We start from the raw sequence: 22,392 nt of genomic DNA, 5'->3' as shown, positions 1-22,392 counted from the left end.
ATATATATATATATATACACACACACATACAGTATACATATGTACATACACATACACGCACATATGTAATTTTACACACTCTCCAGCAAGCTGTTACATGTTTAAAGTCACAATGAAATCTGTAGTTAAATTTCGCACATTTTTATGTCATTTCTTTAGTCTCTTAAATATGTAACATAAACACATTGTTGTTTAACACTGGTCTTTGTTTCTCTCCAGAGTAAGTGAGGAGAAAGAGGAGTCGGTGCAGCGTCTAAAAGATGAACAGGGGAATTTTGAACGCAAGGTCCAGCAGCTGGAGCAGCAGAACCTGATGATAGCACAGGAGAGGGAGAGTATCCTTTCAATAATACACAGAAAACATTGAGAATCAGATAATGCCATTAGCAACACATGATTTAAAAAATAGTTGTCAACTGTGTCATTTATTGCAAGAAAGATGGGGCTGAGAAAGCTTCAATGGCTACAGTTTATCACTGAGGTAATGAAATTCTGATGTAGATGGTTGATTTATTAACGGTCTTTGAGTGATTATCGTGCAACTTTGCATTTTTTAATGAGATTCTTTTGTACTTCACTGTGTGCTAATTGCTCTTTAGTGCCTTGTGTTGCAATGACGTGCTATGGCATCTCCTAGATTATGAAGCACAATAAGAAGCAAAATTCCTTGCATAATCCCAAAGTATGTTAGTCAGAAAATACTTACCTTCTCATACAGGTTTCACAAAGTGGGCAATAATACTTAATATTGATTTAGTAATATTTGATAAAGTTTGATGTTGTACTAGTTAAAACGATAAAGCATCCAGTATAATTTTTTCTTTGAAAATCAGATATTGGCCTGTTAGTGTATGATGTAGTGAATGCACATAAGTTATTTGCGTTGACCTATGTGCTATTTTGAAGCAATCCTGCAGGGGGCAGTGTTGTCTCGTCTAAATCTATTTTAAGGATTTAGGCAGGACTTTTCTGTCTGACACAAAAGGCACAGAAATGGATGCATTCAGATTGTTTGATGTTTGCTGTAGTTGTTCTATGCAATTTCTTGGAGTTTATCTACTGTTTTGCACAGAACCAATTTTACGGTTGGAGTCTTGGTCTGAACGGCTTGAATTATCTTAGACTCTAAACATGAGTTTTAATATTAATTTATTATCTTGTGTTTTCTTGCAAATCCTCCCTGTGAGTTCAGAATATCTCACTCTGCTGAGATATGAGATCAGATGGGCCACCAGYTGATTCTTTGTCTAATGCGGTAGGTGTATAACATTGTCACAACAGCTCTGCTCAGATCACACCAGATCATTATCATCAGTCTATATTTAGTTAAAAAGACTGCAAACAATAAAGCGTAATTGACTCATCTGGTAATTTGTCTGATTGGCAATGGCAGCAAGTAAAATTAGAAGAGCAGAACTCCATTAAAAGCACTTTAACTTGGAGACTTGGCATTTACGCTGAACTTTTAACTTTATTAAAGGTATTTGAGAGAAAAAGGTAGTCAAACCCAAGCTTCTTGGGGGGGGGGGGGGGGCATAGTCTTTAAAGTGTACACGAGACTCGTGAAGGCTCTTCTCAGGCAGGAGGTTTCGGCACTTCTTCGAAAAGGTTAAGGAGACACCAAAGGCAAACACACTGAGTGAGAGTCTTGTCAAGTCTAATTCCATTACGCCCCAGCTTATCTTATCTAACCAAGACTCAGGGTTGTCTGAGGTATAAAGGATGTGGTACTATACTTTAGCCTCAAGCCACCCAGGATGAGAAGGAAAAGTACCCTTGATATTTGGGATATTCAGCTGACATTTGCAATCGACTGGCATATAGAACCAAATTTGTGTTTGAGATAGGAAAGAAGAATTTTGTACTTAAAGGCATGTTGGTCCGGGCAGAGGTTACAAAAACGGTATACAGTTCTTCACTAGGTGCTAAATATTGACACTGGAAACAGTCAGAAGTAACTGAGAGTTTGTAGAAAAAGGAATCATTGCCTGTTATTTGAAAATACGTATACATATTGGATGATTTTAAGGAAATTTGTGTTCTTTCTTTTTTCTTTTTTTATTATACTAAAAACTAGGTCAATGTTTTCACATCTGACAGTTTCTGTCTCTGGTTGTTACATAAAGTTATACATAAACATAAAGATGTTTAAGTTACATAAATTACATAAATAACCAGTTTAATATACAAACACAAAACAGCCCACAGCACTCATCAAGGCTGGGGAACAAGACAGAATACACTGATAAAACTATAGTAACACCATTAAAGGTGGCAGTCCCTAATGACTGCACAGCTTGCCTTAAAAAGTAACTTTTAATCAAAAATATCCCATTTAAGTTCAGGTCAGGATGTTCCCCGTGTTATTCCCTTGTATAGAAAATGCTACAGCTGTAAAACCTACATTTTTGCAGAATTAAAAAAATTGCATACTATTGTACATGATATAAGTACATTGATATTTCTTTTCAAATCATTATGCACTAATGCAAAGTTTAGACTTACTTTATGGTAACTAATATACAAATAAAAGCCTAGCATTGTTTAAAAATTGCATGGTGGCTTTCCAAGTTTGAAATTTTTGACTCCAAAAGTTGATCAGTTTTTCATAATTAAAGATTAAAACATCTCTGAATTTCTTCCACTGGTTCGGACATATGGTGACTACAGACAGGTACACTAACACATGCACTCACAGACGCAGGTAAAAACATTATTCACCTTTTGGCACTTGGTGATGACATGTAGGTTTAAGAGCATCTGAAAGGATCTATTCATTTTAATATAAGCTCAAGTTTTAAGACTTTATGCTCACTATGTCATTGCTTAAACAAAAAAATATTGTTGCTTTGTGAGTTGTGTTTGAGTCTTTTTTTTTTGTTAGTTTATTTCGTAGGTTTACAGCATATTTTGCAGACACATAGTTGTTTGTACAGATACAGTGGTTTGCAAAAGTATTCATACCCCTTGAACTTTTCCATATTTTGTCACATTACAACCACAAACATAAATATATTTCACTGGAATTTAATGTGAAAGACCAACACAAAGTGGTATACAATTGTGAAGTGGAAGCAAAATTTTACATGAATCAAAACATTTTTTACAAATAAAAAACTGAAAAGTGCGACGTGCAAAAGTATTCAGCCCCCCTGAGTCAATACTTTGTGGAGCCACCTTTTGCTGCAATTACAGCTGCAAGTCTTTTAGGGTATGTCTCCACCAGCTTTGCACATCTAGTGACTGCAATTCTTGCCCATTCCTCCTTGCAAAACAGCTCAATCTCAGTCAGATTGGATGGAGAGCGTTTGTGAACAGCAGTTTTGAGATCTTGCCACAAATTCTCAATTGGGTTTAGGTCTGGACTTTGACTGGGCCATTCTAACACATGAATATTCTTTTTTTTAAACCACTCCATTGTAGCTTTGGCTTTATGTTTAGGGTCGTTGTCCTGCTGGAAGGTGAACCTCCGCCCCAGTCTCAAATCTTTTGCTGACTCCAACAGGTTTTCTTCCAAGATTGCCCTGTATTTGGCTCCATCCATCTTCCCATCAACTTTGACCAACTTCCCGGTCCCTGCTGAAGAGAAGCACCCCCAGAGCATGATGCTGCCACCACCATATTTGACAGTGGGGATGGTGATTTCAGAGTGATGTGCAGTGTTCTTTCTCCGCCACACATAGCGTTTTGCATTGTGGCCAAAAAGTTCAATTTTGGTCTCGTCTGACCAAAGCACCTTCTTCCACATGTTTGCTGTGTCCTCAACATGGCTTCTGGCAAACTGCAAACGGGACTTCTTATGGTTTTCTTTTAACAATGGCTTTCTCCTTGCCACTCTTCCATAAAGACCACATTTGTGTAGTGCACGACTAATTGTTGTCCTGTGGACAGTTTCCCCCACCTGAGCTGTGGCTCTCTGCATTTCATCCAGAGTCACCATGGGCCTCTTGGCTGCCTCTCTGATCAGTGATCTCCTTGTTCGGCCTGTAAGTTTAGGTGGACGGCCTTGTCTTGGCAGGTTTACTGTGGTGCCATACTCTTTCCATTTCCGGATGATGGATTGAACAGTGCTCCGTGAGATGTTCAAAGCTTGGGAAATCTTTTTATAACCTAAGCCTGATTTAAACTTCTCCAAAACCATATTCCTAACCTGTCTGGTGTGTTCTTTGGACTTCATGATGCTGTTTGCTCCCCAATATTCTCTTAACCAACATCTGAGGCCGTCACGGAGCAGCTGTATTTGTACTGAGATTAGATTACACACAGGTGGACCCTTTTGAGTCATTAGCAGTCATCAGGCAACTTCTGAATGCAATTGGTTGCACTCAGGGAAAAGGGGGCTGAATACTTTTGCACGTCGCACTTTTCAGTTTTTTATTTGTAAAAAATGTTTTGATTCATGTAAAATTTTGCTTCCACTTCACAATTGTATACCACTTTGTGTTGGTCTTTCACATTAAATTCCAGTGAAATATATTTATGTTTGTGGTTGTAATGTGACAAAATATGGAAAAGTTCAAGGGGTATGAATACTTTTGCAAACCACTGTAGCCTGCCTAATGAATCTGTAAGATACAACTTGGTCATTGCTTCCAAACTGTTGCATTTGGCTTGTGATTATTAAGTCATGAAAACCGCAGACAGTAATTTTTTCAGGATGGACTTTGAAATTTCTAAGCATTTTCTAGATAATTGGCTTAAATGTGACAATGCTGGTTTATTTTCTGTTGTTCATTTACATCTCCATTCTGAACTATACCCTTCATAATCAGTGCTATTGAAGCAGTTATGTAAACCATCATCGTCGTCTTCTTCTGTTAGCTCCGTCTTTCTTCCTTACACACTTTCATGCATTCAGCAGCACGCATCATGCATCCGTCTTTTTCCTCTGTTTTCTTTTGCATTCCTGCTCATGCTCAAATCTGTTTGGCTCCGAGTACTAAAGCGGACTTTAAAATACCCCCACACCTCCTGTGCAAATTTGTTCCACCTTGAAATGGATTTCATTATTTCATTTGAGCCTCAGCCTGACAGGGAAGTGAATCATTTTGACAGGCCCCGTCTGAAGCCTCTTCACTCCAAGCCCTTGATTCGGGGTATTTTTGGAGCAGGAGGGGTGGAGTAAGTTATTGTCGGCACTTTGTAGCTCGGATGTAAACGGGTGGCGGGGGTGGGGGGTTTGCAGAGTGCTCCCACTGGATGATATCCAAGGCTGTGGAGGAGGTGTGTTTAGTGTGATGACATTCTGAGGGATGGAAGCTTATCAGTTCAGAAACCTTATGGCACCAGCTTTGATTACGTTAACAGGCAGTTTTATTGTTGCTCATTGCTGGAAGCAAGTGTTTTTTTTTTTTGCTTTGTATCTCTGTGGTGTGTACCGTTTGTGTGTTTGTCTGTACTGTCAGCAAAATATCTCACGAGTCACACAACAGATTTGAATGAATCTTCAGAAAATAATTGACCTCTACAACGTGTTAGCTTTTTGAGCAAACCTTGTTCAATAATTACAGTAACAGAAAAGTTTTAGTAAACATACACAAATTTTTTTTACAGATGGTGAGCTAAAATTTGATGTGGTAGTAGCTAAGCCCAATCCCCAACTTTTGCTCTGACCTCAAACAGATTGTGCAAAATCTGTAAGGGGTATTATGCAAAATTTACTTTTTGGAGCTTTATATCATGTTATAATATCATTCCTTCATCAAAAACATACCCAGAGTGTGGCTTTGACTCAATCCTTGAATCTCATGTAGTCATGTGGAGCTGTACTACTTGCTGGTACAAAGCACTGCCTATTTGTACAATGCCACTCCCTGGAGCTCAGTCCGCAGCCGAGCTCCCGCCCCACAGAGCACCCCTCCCCCGAAGCATTGTTGTGAAGTTGTGCTGTAGTGGGAGTATCTGAAATGGTAGGAGGTTCTTAAAGAGACAGAAGACCATTTCAAAGTGTTTAGATAGACTATGATGCAAAGTGAGTTTTATTTTTGAAATACACAGCATATTTTATAACAGTTACTTGATTGCGGTATAGAATTGTAACTATGTGCCTGAAAAATACATAATAACCTCCACTTTGTCATTTAGTATTGAAAACAACACTGCTTGTTAGCAAATTTTTTCTTGAATTTCTGGCTGGTGTTTAATGGAACTTGGAGAAAGTAATCCTATGTTTACGTTAGGGCTGCCACAAACGATTATTTTTTTTAGTTGATTAATCGCTGATTACTTTTTTTGATTAGTCGACTAATCGGATCATACGTTAATTGAATATAAAACATACAGCTTATCGCGCCAGAATGCAGCTGCTATTATATAACCATGGTTAGATTTTAGCTATATGCTAACTAAAAATAATTGCCGTGGAAGGCAAGTTCTGCCTTGCAGATATTACACAGGTTTCTCTTTCATTTTCATAAAATGATCCCACACTTTTGAGCTSCGTTGCYGGGTAGCCATGATACCAGAGCCTGTCTGTATAATGTCTTGTGACGTCCACGGCCTACCCCAGTTACCACTACTGTGCATGTGTGTCAAGGACAGAAAGGCAGATGTGGCAGTGGAAGGTGTCAAAGCAGTTTGGAGAGAAAAACAAAGTAAAGAACAAAAAAAAAAAAACAAACAAAAAATGACTAATCGACTATTAAATTAATCGTCGACTATTTTAATAGTCGATTAGTCATCGACTAGTCGACTAATCATGGGAGCCCTAGTTTACTTCTACAACTGACTGAGCTTTGGACACAACCCAGTTCAAGATGAGTGTTCGAGCTAACTGACCTCATAAAACACAGAAGTGGCTAAAACGCAGCTAGCTTTAGAAATTTTGAGCTAAAAGTTGGTGTGGTAGCAGCTGAGCATCACCTACAACACATAGACCGAAAACAACAACAACAACTGGACTTTGATTGTGGAGCTGAAGACGTTTCACTTCCTGTCCAGGATGCTCTCTCAGTTCAAAACGTCTCGTACGTCGAGAGCAGCATGTTGAGCGACATCTTTCAGCCTTGTTCATCTGTTAGCAAAATATCTCATAAACCACTGGATTTCAGTGAAATTCCCAAAGTAGTTTTGTGTAATAATTTGAACGTCAATACAAGTTAACCACTTGTATATCTATAGTTAACATCAACTCCATCAACCTTAGACCACACATAAACTGCTATTCCTTATTAAATTAGATTTTATGAAATTTGTCAGTTTGTTAAATGTTTTTGTATTAGTTGCCCTCAACTATGTGGGTTTAAATTAGAAATTTGATTTAAAAACAAAACAAAGTTGCATTTATGTGAAATGGTGAGATGAAAGTTGCCTGTATTTCGTTTTATTGACTTTTATTTTGTTAAATTGAACACATCACATTCTATCTTAGGTTTTGGTGAGGTGTGACCTTAGCACCGTATTCCATTTCTCTCCCATTTAAGATCCTTCATGCTGCATAAACAGAGCTCCCCAGTGCAGATTTCCAGGATGTGATGTCCTTGTGATGTCCTTAAGTTTTCCATACAGCACTGCTTTCATGGAGATCAGCGCAGGCATCGAGGAGCCCGAGTTAGACGATAGGTTTAATCAAAGTGTTCTCTCACATTTTCCCAGTGTTTATGGAAGCTGCTGCATCACATTTGTCTGATGTCTGCTCCTCGATTCAAAGTCATCCTCGCTCTCTTCTCTTACCCAGTTTCATTTCCACAGCCTGATTGAAGTCTTCCTACAAGCAAAGTGTTTTCTTATTCAGTGTTCCGCCAACTATTTCTTCAATAAGACTCTTACTTTGAACTTTGATTTTCTCTTTAAATGGGAGCTTTTCGCAAATGGATGCTGAGAAACTCATCAGATGGGGGAGCACGGCCACTGTCGTAAAAAGATATGGCCTGGAGGAATACACTTTATGGTCAGCTTGGGGTGTGTGTGTGTGTTCGGCTTGCTTTGTACACTTCCTGCTTTATTGTTGTGTTTGTGTGTGGGCTGTTTACAGTGCATGTGGGGGGTTTGCGCTGTTGTGTCTCGCTGTTTTGGTGTGTGCATCAGGACGTCAGGCTTGATTATTGAATGTGCGTGGGTGTGTCTGTGTGCAGCCTCTTCGTTCTCGTGCTCATTATCTTTGTATGTGCCGATGTGGTGCGGCGCTGCCACCGTCATTAGTGGGCTCCTGAGGCGCAGCAGTAGTCCCGCTCCAGATTAGTTTTCCTGCCGCTGCCAGCTCTCTGTCTGGCAGATAGCCTGGCAAGGCAGAGCCCAGCTCAGCCAAACCCAGCTTGGCTCAACCCAGATGGTGAAAGCGACACGCCACAACAACAACTCTGGTTTTGCTGGACTCTTCTCTCCTTTTGTAGAATCGCTGCTCTCTGCTTTTCTGGTCTGGTGTGTAGTTGGTCAAAGGTTTTCGTTCAGATTGTCTGTTTAAAGGAGACGTATGCTTTTAAATTCTTCTTTTTCATATTCAAATCATTTAGTTGAGGTCTATATAAAGTGGAGCTGCAATACTTTGGTCTGAATTCCTCCTTACTGTAACTCCACAAGCCCCTCTTTCACCCCTTTTCTGAACTGTGTCTCAGATCAACTTGTTTTGAGGATGTGTCTCTTTAAATTCAAACAAGGCACTTCACACCCAGCCCCTTCCAGCTTCCAGAGCGGTCCATTGTAGTATGATAGAGGGGTTTACGACCATTTTGTGGCTCAAAAATGTTTTATTTACAAATTAATTAAAAGATGTCAAACTTCCAGTCGTACATGTTAGAGCCAAAGTCTGACCTAGTTCGAGACGAGAATGAAGATGACAGGATTATAGTTGGTACATCAAGAGATTATTTAGAAGTTACATCGCAAATACTGTGACATAATAATTTGGAAAACATCACAAAAAAACTTAACAGTTTGAAAAAAAATCTCAAACAAAATATAAAGACATCTACGCAGCACTAGATTAAATTAAACTTTTCTGCACTCCTATAGACTCCAAATACACAATAAAATATACTGAACAGCTAAAAAAGTGGATATGTTCCATTAAAAGCCACCATTTAGTTTTTTAATTAATTTTTTTGGTGGAACTGACCTTTTTTTCCCTATCACAGAACATGTTTTTGACCATTGGTTATAAGCACTACACAATAATTTCTCTCTATTTTACATGGCAATATCTTGGTTATTGCTGGTTGCTAAAAGTTGAAGTTGGACAATAATGTCTTTGCTTATGTGGAACAAATTTTAATAAAACTCACAGACATTGTAATCGTTAGATGGATTAACTTTTGGAGCCAACCCAATTCAAGATGGCTGCCACAAAACATAAAAAAAAAAAAACACAAAAATGTCAAATTCAGTAAACTTGACAAATACTGTTCTAAAATTTGTGGCGTGTAATAGCTAAGAATCATTGACAAACACGCACTCTCAACGTGACGTCTCACAATACCGCAAGAGATTGTACATTGTTTTTCATAGTTTGACCAAAATGACTATGACAGCATATGATGCTTCTAGAYGGAGGGCAACATGCATTCCTTTAAAGAATACTAGGTCTTTAATTCAAATAGTTTTGTAAATAAAAAATGTTTTATAATAAATATTTAAGTCTGCATCTGTTTGGGCAGTTTCATGGAACCCAGAGTTTTCTACTGTATCTTTTGGCTAAATTTCTGGAAGAGGTTCTGTTGTTTAAGCCAAATGATGKTTCCATGTTGTTACTTAACCTTTGATCCTTCAGGCCTACAGCAACAGTACAGAGAGTGTCAGGAGCTGCTCAGGCTCTACCAACAATACCTAACTCATCAACAGGCCAAGCTCAACCAGTCCATTGCTGAGCTCAGCCAGCCTCCAAACCACAGTAAGGTAAGGGGTGCGGGTGGGATGCTTGTGTGCTTCTCTGATATTGGAGCACATACAGTGGAAACTGTAAAATAAAACTGAAGGTCGGTGCACTTTTAAAGAGCAGCCCTGTTTGACATTTATCACCACCTCCAGCACAAAAACCGGAATGAGGGAAACCCACGCTGCAGCACGTTGCCCAGTGTCATCATAAATCAGAACAAATCACTAAAGTCCACATCATGCCTTGTTTTTTATGACAAGAACATGATGAAAACTCTCTTAAGGTGACACTTCAGAAGCAAAGATGAAACTCTTACTTTGGTCATTGTGGGTATAAATGCCTTGGGTAACTCCACCGTCCTGCAGTTGCTATATGAATAATGTGTGTTTGCCTGCACTCTGGACCTCCTTTTTCATAAAATAGATAGGCTTTTCTCTTTATGCTTGCTTGTTTTTTTTAATTCTCTCTTTTATTATAATCTTTCAGGGGTTACATGTTTATTCAACTACAATTCAACATCTTCATCCCATTATCTGTAGATTACAACCTTTTATAAAATACACAATCAAGAACAGAACTATAGAACAGGAACACTGGGGTTTGTTAATGCTTATTTCATAGTCAGTTCCTGACATACTGGCACTGGTTAGGTTTGGATTTTTGTATGAAATGTGTCACTGGAAAGCCAAAACATTCCAGAGCAGCTCACTTTGGCAGTGGCTTCCACCCCGTATCATTGTCTACACATGATGCGCCCAGGTACTGCTGCTTCTACAACCTGTACTTTGGCAGCACTTGGAAACTCAATGGCTCTTGCAAACAAATGGGGAGCTTTTATGGCACATTACAACATTAGCAAATTAGTTTGGTAAGCAAGTCCTAATGTGGTATTAGTGAATTTCAGTTTTGTTGCCTGGCTGTAAATTAAAGTTTTATGGACCAGTCTGTTTTGGCTGAAAAACTCCCATCACACCTTCAGAGGCTTTTTAAATCAGCCAAATAGAAATCACTTTGCCGTTGGTTTTCTGTTCAGGTGCTCAGTAGTGAGGAAGCTCCCAGCAGGACATCTGCAAGCAGAGCTAATGGATCACTCCTCGATGGCTCGTACCTCAGCCTCGCTGCTACTGAAGCACAACAGGCCCAAGCATGCCGGAGTGGCAACGCAAGAAGAGGGGCAGCAGAGATGTTCAGAAACCCCGCCTCAGTTTCCTGCGATTGCAGCAAGTTAAGTCTAAACCCTGAGCCATTCCAGCAACACGTGTATCAGAAAAGAGAGCGCAGGCAGCCACACACGTGCTGCCAAGGCAGCTGTCATGACAATGGCTGCAGAACACGGCAATGGAGAAGTGACAGCAGCTCCTGTCTGGTAAACTGCCATCATGACACCTCTAGCCAGAAGGAATGTGAAAGGTACACCAGTGTTTGTTTTTCAAGATACGTACAAGAAATATCCTGGATATGGATATTAATATGGAATATTTATTTACACACAGACCGCACAGAAGGAATATCAAGGGCTCTGAGKCTAAGGAAGACCTGACCAGGCCTCTGCTGGGTCACAAGGACTGGGAGGAGAAGAGGCACCAGCTGCTACTGCAGAAGATGCAGCTCGAGACGGAACGAGAGTGGCTGCAAGCACGGCTGGCTGAGCAGGAGGAGAGGCTCAGCAGACAGAGTGAGCAGCTACGACAATCGCAGCTTGATTACAGCAGGTATGACACACAAACCAAAGAGAAATGACCCACACGTGGTGACATTTGGAGGACTACTTCCGACATGATCAAAAAGCTGTGATCTGTACATCTAAAATATCTGTTGCTGTTCTTTTTTTATGTCTGTAAGGATTCAACAACCCAGTCAAGCTCAGCTCAGCAGCTCAAATAGCAGGAACGCAGGGCCAGAGCGGGAGGATCCTTCCCACCAGGATTTACCCTCCAGGTAAGTAAAGCTGCAGCTTTAATCAGACACGCCTTGAATGTCCAATAAACACACTCATACACTCACAGAATGTTCTTATATCCGAAATAAGCTAGCTTTGTTTGTTTGTCTTTGGTCTGCAGTCTGTCTGAAGAAGCGGAAGCACAAAACTTGAATAAAATAAACACTGTGAGTGTTTCGGCTCCTTCCACCAGTGCAAGCGGTAAGTTTGTGTTATTTTCAGCTAACTGGTTATTTGCTTGATTGTGCACAAATAGAAGTCAATTTTTTATTGAAGCGTATAACATTTCTGTTTGGCAAGACTTTAATTTTCTGTATATTTTTCTTCATTTCCACCTAAAATTACTGTATATGAGCTTCATAAAACTAATATTATTCCCAGAATCTCTGCTCTTGTTGGTGATATAACTGATCTTATTTTTAAGCAGCACATCCCTTAGGACAGTCCAAAAGAGACATGCCCATGTCTCCAGAAAAGTCTTCTTCAGGCCTGAGTGTGCCCCCTTCTGTGTCTGCAAACCCTAAGACCCCTGAGACCAAGTAAGCAACTCTTTACTAAACTTAAACATTTTGATTATGTTGCTAAATTTACCAATGTTTTTTAGTTTTGTAAGTTTTCCACACTTTTAAATGTTGAAAGTAAGACTAGTTAACAGGCTGAATTATCCAGTGTTATTTCTCAGAAAATATATTTTAAATTATTACTGTCCAAGTGTTTGATAAAGAGTTCTTTACTGAGCAACAGCACATTTGTGCACCTTAAGGAAGTAAAAATGGCAAATATCCATGTTGGTTTTGTAATTCTGATCTGAGTTCTGTGTTATTACAGAAATGTGTACTATGAAAGTGTCTAACTTTAAAGACAGTCTCCAGTCCACACTGACTGGTGACATCATAACATATTTCATCATGGGGCAGTGTGCACAAGATCAAATCTGTTGTCATCAGAGACCATTTTTAAATCAAAACCAGAAAACGTACAATAATTAATATGTGTCATTTTTAATACAAAGCAGCCAGCATAACTGGAAATAGAAACTGTGAGAAGTAAAAGAATATATAGCCAAAATAATAAGAACTTGTGGGTGGTTTTGTTAGGCTGCAAACCGCAGATCAGAAATGTGTAGCTCCAGATTCAGTTAAAGGTGCTGAAAGGGGGGAAAAAGGAAGGAAGGAAGGAAGGAAAAAAAGACTCTGGGGACTTAATTAGCAATATTTTATGATTTGTTTGTGACTCCTCGAGGCAGTTTTTTTTGTTTTGTTTTCAGGAAATATTAATTTTGAAACGCATAAAGAAAACAAATAGGAATTTTAGACTGTACAGCTTTTGCTTGGTCTACAACAGCCACAGTGTCAGTGGCTAAATGATAACTTTTCTTCGTCTGGCTAACTTTTCGAGCTGCGAGAAGCTAAATGGAGCTTTTTACTGGGCTGGCTGGGGTTGTGGCCAGCCTGTCAGGAGACACGCTGCGTTCCATTAGCCGGCCTAGCAGGGATCCTGCAGCAGGTGTAATTGAACAGACTTCGATGCACACACTGCCCTCCCTTTTCGCTCTGCTACAGTAATGAGACGGAGCAAGCCAGAGTGAGGGAGAGATGTTAAAAGTGTGTTTGAGTGCAAGAGCACTGAAAGAAGCATGAAAAATGGGCAGCGAGGAAAGAGAGATTATGTCCAGATGGAGAACAACTGAAATGGTGAGAAAGACCTAAGAGGTGAGGAGTACCAGGTTTAGTCCCAGTCACTAAACGGTAATTAACCCCAGTGCGTCTCTTCTCACTGTGTTCCTTCTACACTTGTTTTCCACTAGGTAGAAACTTGTGAATTCTTCAATGCAAATAATCAGATTCTGAGAAGCTATTCCAGTTTTTGTATATCTAAACAAATAATTATCCTTGTTAAATATTTAGTCATTTTTGCCATAAGTATGGCGGTTTATTTAAAATCTAATATACTGTTTGTTAGACTTTTTTTCTATTCCTGTTTTTAAAAAAAAACAGTTCTTCAAAACAGCTCAAAGTTTACTTCTTACAGTCATTAACTCTTAATCAAGGCACTGCGTGGTCGAAGTTTAAGCTGTGAGCTCTTGCAGATGCCCATTAACTCCAACAGGGGACCAAGGCTATCAGATCCTATTACCATCCATTTTCACCTCCCAAACCTATTAAAGTAACTGGACTTTAAGCAGCACATATTTCTCTCTCTTTTTTTTTTTTTTTACAAAGTGTAACAAGAAAATCTCTCTTGCTTTCTCAGTGGCTATAAAAAGAACAGTATCTTATTTAAATGATAAACAATAGTAGTTGTAGTAGGTGAGGTAAAACATTATTTTAAGAGTAGTAATGTATGATGTACAGCGGGTAAAATAAGTATTGAATACGTCACCATTTTTCACAGTAAAAATATTACTAGAGGTGCTAATGACATGAAATTTTCACCAGATGTCGGTAACAACCCAAGTGATCCATACATACAAAGAAATCAAACCATAAATGTCCAGAAATGAAGTTATTTRTAATAATGTGGAATGGCACAGGGAAAAGTATTGAACACATGAAGAAAGGGAGGTGTAAAAAGGCATGGAAAGMCAAGACACCAGCTGAACTCTCTCAGTAATTAGAAAGCAAGCCTGCCCCTTGTCAGTGCAAGTTAATATCAGCTGGTTCAGTCCCAAATGATGGCCAGGTATCACACAAGAACCATCTGATGATGGGTAAAAGTAAAGAGCTCTCTCAAGACCTTCACAACCTTATTGTTGCAAAGCATAATGATGGCATCGGTTACAGAAGAATGTCTAAACTTCTGAAGGTTCCAGTGAGCACTGTTGGGGYCATAATTCAGAAGAGGAAAGAACATTATTTCACCATAAACCGACCACGACCAGGTGCTCCTCACAGGATTTCTGACAGAGGAGTGAAAAGAATTATCAAAAGAGTTGTCCAAGAGCCAAGGACCACTTGTGGAGAGCTTCAGAAAGACCTGGAATTAGCAGGTACGATTGTTTCAAAGAAAACAATAAGTAATGTACTGAACCACCATGGCCTGCATGCACGCTCACCACGCACGACTCCACTGCTGAAGAAACAGCATGTTGAAGCTCCTTTAAAGTTTGCTGCACAACATTTAAACAAGCCTGTAATACTGGGAGAATATAGTCTGGTCAGATGAGACCAACATTGAACTGTTTGGATGCCAGAATACACATCATGTTTGGAGGTCAAATGGCACTGCACATCAGCCCAAAAACACCATACCAACAGTGAAGTTTGGAGGTGGGAACATCATGGTGTGGGGCTGTACTGGCAAACCAGATAATTGAAGGAAGGATGAGTGGAAAAATGTACAGAGACATTCTTGATAAAAATCTGCTTCCATCTACCAGGATGATGAAGATGAAACATGGCTGGACATTTCAGCAAGACAATGAGCCCAAACACAAAGYCAAGGAAACTCTCAGTTGGTTTCAGAGAAAGAAACTAAAGCTGCTGGAATGGCCCAGCCAATCACCTGACCTGAATCCAACAGAAAATCTATGGAAAGAACTAAAGATCAGAGTTCATAGAAGAGGTCCACGAAACCTTCAAGATTTGAAGACTGTTTGTGTGGAAGAATGGGCCAAAATCACACCAGAGCAATGCATGCCACTAGTTTCTCCATACAGGAGGCGTCTTGAAGCTGTCATTGACAACAAAGACTTTTGTACAGTATTAGATAAATTTCATTAAGTGTGTTCAATACTTTTTCCCTGTGCCATTCCACATTATTACAAATAACTTCATTTCTGGACATTTATGGTTTGATTTCTTTGTATGTATGGATCACTTGGGTTGTTACCGACATCTGGTGAAAATTTCATGTCATTAGCACCTCTAGTAATGTATTTTACTGAGAAAAATGGTGACGTGTTCAATACTTATTTTACCCGCTGTAGGTTTTCTGGTTTACTTTTCCTTTTTTTCTTAGAAAATGAGGAAATTACTCATTCCTACTTTGTAATGTTATGATAAATATAAAAATCCACCAGTGTCATTAAGATAAACTGCAATGGAAATAAATTGTTTTTATGAAATCAGTGCAATATATAAAATATTTCAATATCAATATGTGTAATATTTCAATGTCTGAACATGCAGTCTTTATTACAAGTAATTAATAAATCAGATACAAGCTCCATGCCAGTGATGTGTTTTGGAAATCACAATGACCCATCCTTTGCTATATTAAAAAAAAACTTATATATAAATTCAAAAAATATATATATTACTGTTAATCTACAACTGAAAACTTTGCATGTTTTGTCAAATATAAGTCAGAACAGAATGCAATAATCCTCATTGACCCATATTTTATTCACAGTGGAATGTGGTAAACATGCCAAATGATTAATCCAAGAAACTGTACCAATTTTAGAAAAAAACAAAACAAAAAGGTTATTAAGACTTTTATAACAGCAACATGTCAACAAAGATGTGACAGGTCCATGTTTTCCACTGTGAAGCATCTCTGATGGTGGTTTTGGAGGGAATGCTGTCCCATTCTTTTCTGATGTAGGACTCTATCTGAGTCGGCTGGATCTTTTGTTTCATGATGAGCTGAATGGTTTCACTTGGTGAGTCGTTGGACTGCAGGGAGACCAGTTCAGCACCTGGATTCTTCTACTACAAAGTCATGTTGTTGTAAAGGACGACGTTTGTGGTTTAGCATCATCTTACTGAAGTATTCAAAACCTTCCCTGACAGAGACATCATCTGCATTTGAACAGGCATTCTGAAACACGTAGATATGTTTCTCCACTGATGGTGCCTTTCCAGATGTGTCAGCTGCACTTGCCAGTGGCTCTTATGCACCCCCATACCATCAGAGAGGCAGGCTTTAAAACTGTGCTCTGATAAAAGGGCAGATGGTCCCTCTCCTCTTTAGAACAGAGGACATGCCAAATGTACAATAGTTTCCAAAATAATTGTCAAATATAGATTTTTTTTTCTACTTTGTCTAAGTCCATAAATGGCGTTTCTGGATGGTGTTCACATGTAGCGTTTTGTTCTTTTTTTGTAATCAGCCATTTTGGATGGCATGGCAAACTGTGTTTATGGACATGGATTTGTGGAAGTGTTCCTGAGCCCATGCAGTGATTTCTAAAACAGAATTAAAACCGTTTTCAAAGCCGATCAGAGGGTTCAAAGATCACGGGCATCAAATAATAAATGTTATTTTTTCCTTTTTCAAGGATATGTAATCTTTTTAATGAGAGAATTAAAGAAGATGTTGCTGCCATAAAACTCAAAATTACCTTATCTTTTTTTGAAAGTGGTAGTTTCTTAGTTTACATATTCAATATTTTTACCATGTTCTACTGTGACTAGTATGAGTTTATGAGATTACACAGCGTCCCAACATTTTTGGAATTGGGGTCGTATAACAAAGATTCCCAAACCATCCCTATAGATTAAGGTTAAAATCAAACRAAAACCATTTCTGTTGTAATGAGAAATATATCCTCTCCAAAGACTTTTGTATTAGCCTTTCTTTTTTTCCTCCACCGGGCAACAACATCCTCCTGATGGCCGTCTAATCATAACCATTACAATCTTGATGCGCAAATTGCAAAACCTGAATGGGTGTTAACTTTAAGTGACCTTCTTAATCCTTTCATGAATCCCGCGCTAGTTAGTAATGAGACAGTTCCAGCACACCCTGCCCATCTCATCTCCATTTATTCTGCCATCACCCGCCTGCTATTGATTGGTTTAGAAATTGTCATGCGGGATATACGCGGTGGCCATTATAGTTTTTTTTTTATTTTACTGTTTGGACTGCAAATGAAAAGGGGCATCGGGGCGAGACGGCTATCTTTAATGAAAGAGAGGAGCCAGATAAGCAGTGAGAATTATGAGGGAGGGAAAAAGGTGGTGGCTAGTGTTTGCAGAGGAGCTGGAAAATAAAAGACGAGGTATATCTAGATCTAGGAAAATATTTTACCTTTTACACAATTTTATCAAACTTTTCCCAAGATTTTTTATTCCTTTGTGACGCTGAACTCTGAAAATCTATTTTTATTCTATTTCTCTCATGCAGTATCTGCACCCCCCCCCCTTCCTTTCTCTCCTCCATCCGCCACCATTCCCCCATTCCTGCCCAAACTGTACACCCCACCCCCACCCTTGTTATAGATTGTGACCGCCGGTAAGTGATGCATTATTCATTACAGACATGTCGCCTGTTGATGGATGGCTGTTTGAGAGGCCTGTCCATTAAATAAATCAACAAATAAAAATGCAAATTCTCACATTTCGAGCGAAGCATCCCGTCCAAAGTTCCTCCCCCACGTTCCCTCTCTGCCCGCCTTTCCATCCAAAAAAGCAGAACTCATTTCCTGCCTCTCTCATACAAACAGACAACCACCAGTCACTTTCTTTTTTTTTCTTCTTCTTTATTATTTTTTATTTTTTAGCTGTTGGGTTGGCAGGGAGCAGACCAAATAAGGACAGATTTTTATTCCTTATAAAAACAAAAACAAAAACTTCAGGCGGCTTCTTTTTCGTTAACCCCCCCCCCCCATCAGCTATCATTTCTCATTCACTTTCTCTCCCTCACGCTCAAACATGTGCATACATTTGTTCAYAAAACATAGCCTTTTTAACGCTTTTCAGCAACTGATGCGTGCTGCCTCCAAGTTAGTCTGGAAAACATGACATATCAAGGTCTGCAGGTACGTGTGGAGGAGCACAAATGTGCCCTGATTAGAAGTTTCACCCRCCTGTCTGTCTGCTGACCACCCACATGCATATCAACAAGTGGATCCTGAAGACCGCCTCTACCTGGGAGAGCTGTGTGCCGAGCCACACGATGCAAATCAATGCAGCTTTAAACGAGCAGAGAATTATGTTGGCAAGATCAGTCGAGCGTGCTTTAAAGAATTCATGTTTTGTATCTGGAACGGCCGTCGTTCGACTGTGTATACACTGAATAATTTATCAAGCCAGCCAGACTGAGGGATTGAATCTCTATTAGCCTAATCTCCCCCGTTTTGGTTTATTTATTTCACTGCACACTCCCTCATTTCTATTCCAGGGGAGAAGGCACCAGGTCCTCTCCTCCTTATGTTCACACACCTGCAAAGAAACGGCGCTTTTCTGCGGGGACGCCCCAGTGGTTTCGACTTGTTAACGCTGCCTGGCACTTTGGCAAGAAAGGTTTTGTTAGTGCTTGGGAAAGAGTTTTGCTTTCATATTGTCTGTATTAACAAGCGACAGGTGAATGGCAAATATTTTGGGGGCTCAGTGTGAGCTTATCCTCATGTCAGGTGTTTGTCCCTCGGCTTGTGTCGCCTAATTTTAAGGAGCTGCAGTGTAACTCTGCTACAGTAAAACAGTGCAAATGAATTGCCTCTCTGCAAGGTTTCACAAGGTTCTGGGTTAAAAAATACAGCCTGTTCCAGCTTGAAGTCTTTGGAACAAGCTTTTATTTTATTTCATTTAACCCTAATTTATACAACTAGTTTTACTAAGACACAAGGACTTGTAGGAGCGACCTGTTTAGCGGAGGTCGCTTGTGGGGAAAGAAACCATGAGACCGAATCAAGAAAACACAAAGCAGTTTTCTGTTTTTTTTTTTCTTCCCAGGCTGGACCTTTCTTTGGTTGAGATCCTGGACATTTTTAGTCCCATCTCTGCCCCAGAGCAGTGTAAGCCGGGTGCTCGAAGACCCAGAACTTCGCAACCCAAATTGACCCGCATCGCTCCCAAGTCATCAGAATCCACCCTGCTCACCCCCAGTGGGAATTATCCTCCGAGTTTTCGACAAGACCTGGAAGAAAGCCAAATACTGGAAGATATATTTTTTATTTATTAACAAAGCGGAAAATGGAGCACGAGAAAATAAAGTCACTTAATTCTGACAAATTACTTTTCTTTATAATGCTTTTCTTTTAATTCTCAGTTAACACTCCAACATTAGAAGAAATGTAATCCTGTAGATTGTGTTATTATGAGCTATAATGATGTTTTATTTTATATACAAATAAATGCTTATCTATGCAGAATTGGATCTTTTTGTAAATGAAATCATTCTTTTCCTCAGGAAAACTTTTAACTCTTAACTGTGTTTGTCTCTGAAGACCACTGCAATGTAAATGCAAACTGAATCTCATGACTTACAATTGTCCATTCTGAATCCGACTCAAATGTCCTCTGCATAAATCACAACCTCGGAAATTTCATGTAAATTTGAAGCCGGTTTGTTCCAACACTTTTCTCCTTTCACTGCATTTTTACAACAACAACAACAACAAAAAAGCTGTTTTCCTGATGAGCTATCAGCAATTATGACACCACACAGAATGCTTTATTCTAGACTGTGCTTTATTATTGGGCTAAGCTGAGACGCATCATTCATTTAAAATTACAAAAAGAGGAGTCCAGGGGACCAGAGAATGGTGCAGTCTGGAGAAACAGGRGCGGGGGCCTAAAAGCGCACAGCCCAATCAGAAGCTCAGCTCATTAGGAACCTGGCAAAGCTTTTTAATATGCAACATTCATTTCCCCAACTCTCCCATCTGTGCTGAAACTGGGAAATACAGTAGATTTCCAGAACATTTTTGAAAAAAAACCACATGATGTAAAATGTGATTCTAGCAACACTACTGAGCTTTAGAAACAAAAGACCGACAACAGCACAGAAGAAAAAAAAAAGAAAAAGGAAAAGAAACTCAAATTTTGTCTTTTTTTCTTTTTCTTTTGATGAAATAGTGCAGACTTCATGGAATTTTCTTCTTGGCAGAATACATCGGTTGAACAAGATCAGAGCTCTGTCAAACATTTAAAAAAAGGTTTTAAAAGCTAAGTGTTTCATGCTACCAAGGGATCAATGATTAACAAGAATCCAGTGGATTTCTGATTACATACAGAATTGACAGCAGGTTTAATATCTGGTTGAAGATGTACAATTTAACCGAAGATTATTCTTTTTTTCCCTCTACAATGTTTAAACATTTTTAGAATGAACAGAAATGGTTAATAAAACCAAAAAAATATGACCAATTTTGGCATTTTTTTCAGCAACCTCTCTTTTTTTTCTTGTACAGTATGAAGCTATAATTACAGTATGCATAAGGCTTGTGTGTTGTACTGCATTGTTGTGAATAGTTTTCTAGTGATAGGAAAACCCAAAATCAGTCTTTTAAAGGAGTTAACTCCGGATACTTAACAGTGGCTACGATGTCATGTAAAGTAGCACTCTGAAGCATACAGAGCTGTGGCATTTATAGAGCTCGGATCTTGGATCAAACAGCACAAATAAATAAATACAATAAATAAATAAATAGATAAATAAATAAATGTTTAAAATCTGTCTCTGACATCACTTGGTCATTTGGAGTTTTTATCTTTTTTTTTGTTTGTATTTTCTTTCTCCATCACCAAAGAAGGGCTGAAGGTGTGGTCCCTCAGACAGGAACAAGGATCGTCTGCGGACCACTGCTGCAGCAGCCCGTGCATGTCATATAAAAACGATTTGGTCACGTACCAACTCATAGAAAAATAATGCTGTGAAAGCATGCATATCATCTCGAACATGACTTCTAAACAAATCATCTAAACAAAAATAAATAAATCAAATGATTAGAACCCACATAAGTTGTTTGTTTTTTGTTGTATTCTTCTTTTTTTTTTATAAAACAGGTCGATGTGTGTGTCTGTGTGTGTGTGTGTGTGTAAGCTCTAACTGAGGTCAATGCTCTCCCTGACTGTATTCTGGATAAATGCCTTGGTCAAGTCCTACAGTTTGTACCACATCCTTGTGACTGTTTTTTTGTATCTGGTTTTAATGAGCATTATGTTTTCATTCATATATATTTATATATTATATTTATCTATATTTTTTAAAGTATTTAAAGTACTTTATTCAGTCCTTGTACATAGAAGTAAAAGTCCTATAAAATATGCAAACCTATATACAGAGGAAAAAGAGCAAAAAAAGGAAACAATTTACAATATATTCATCAGTTTATGTATATATTTATATATATATTTATAGAGATATTTATATTCAAACTTCTGCTCTGTAGCTTTTGAACCACTTTTCCCATGTAAACTTGCAGCTTTTATGAACTTGTGATGCCGGCTTCATGCTGTCCTTTAGCCTCCCGTTATTTCCCACGACACGAAAGCACGAGGACATGAACAAGCGAAGGAAAGCCCACATTTTTCTTTCCTTTTTTAAAAATCTTGCCTCAAAGCAGCGAGGGGGCAGTGAACAGGGGTGCGCAGATGTTTGACATTTAACTTGATGCTTTCGGGTCGATTTGATGACTCGAGTAAACTTGAGCTCCAATCTGTAAATTATAACATCATAGTAAGACTGATCATATTGGTCACTGGGCTGGTGCTAAATGCCCTACTCAGAACCCAGAAAGAGGCATCCTGGGATGTGTAGTGTGTGTGTGGTGGTTTTTTATTTTTATTTTTTAAGTCTGGCTGGATTTGGGAGGTAAATGTTAAATTATTCAAACTGCGGAAAAAAAAAAGGTTAGACACAGATGCTGGGGAAATGGCATAATGAGCAGTTTATAGGAAAACCTATACCAGCACCTAACAGGAAGCATTGTCTCCAAAAGTGTCATATAGCCTTATAAATATTCATATATATAAAT

General features: G+C 38.9%; 1 protein-coding gene across 2 annotated transcripts in view; it reads left to right on the top strand.

The window, feature by feature from the left end:
• Nucleotides 1-21,373, top strand: part of kiaa1328 (KIAA1328 ortholog) — a 24,048-nt gene extending 2,675 nt beyond the window's left edge. Inside the window, exons 5-12 of one of the 2 annotated variants that reach the window (XM_014017027.1) lie at nucleotides 220-335; nucleotides 9,704-9,828; nucleotides 10,842-11,218; nucleotides 11,302-11,520; nucleotides 11,651-11,746; nucleotides 11,869-11,948; nucleotides 12,172-12,286; nucleotides 19,367-21,373. In XM_014017027.1, coding sequence (XP_013872481.1) covers nucleotides 220-335; nucleotides 9,704-9,828; nucleotides 10,842-11,218; nucleotides 11,302-11,520; nucleotides 11,651-11,746; nucleotides 11,869-11,948; nucleotides 12,172-12,286; nucleotides 19,367-19,595 — 1,357 coding nt within the window. In that variant the 3' untranslated portion in view covers nucleotides 19,596-21,373. The remainder of the gene's footprint in view (nucleotides 1-219; nucleotides 336-9,703; nucleotides 9,829-10,841; nucleotides 11,219-11,301; nucleotides 11,521-11,650; nucleotides 11,747-11,868; nucleotides 11,949-12,171; nucleotides 12,287-19,366) is intronic. The other variant, XM_014017028.1, reaches the window with a different exon arrangement.
• The last annotated feature ends 1,019 nt before the right edge of the window (nucleotides 21,374-22,392 follow it).

This window comes from Austrofundulus limnaeus, unplaced genomic scaffold (genome assembly GCF_001266775.1).
Source record: "Austrofundulus limnaeus strain Quisiro unplaced genomic scaffold, Austrofundulus_limnaeus-1.0 Scaffold160, whole genome shotgun sequence".
Taxonomy (NCBI): domain Eukaryota; kingdom Metazoa; phylum Chordata; class Actinopteri; order Cyprinodontiformes; family Rivulidae; genus Austrofundulus; species Austrofundulus limnaeus.
Note: the sequence above shows the minus strand (reverse complement) of the source record. Positions and strands in the feature narration are given on the sequence as shown.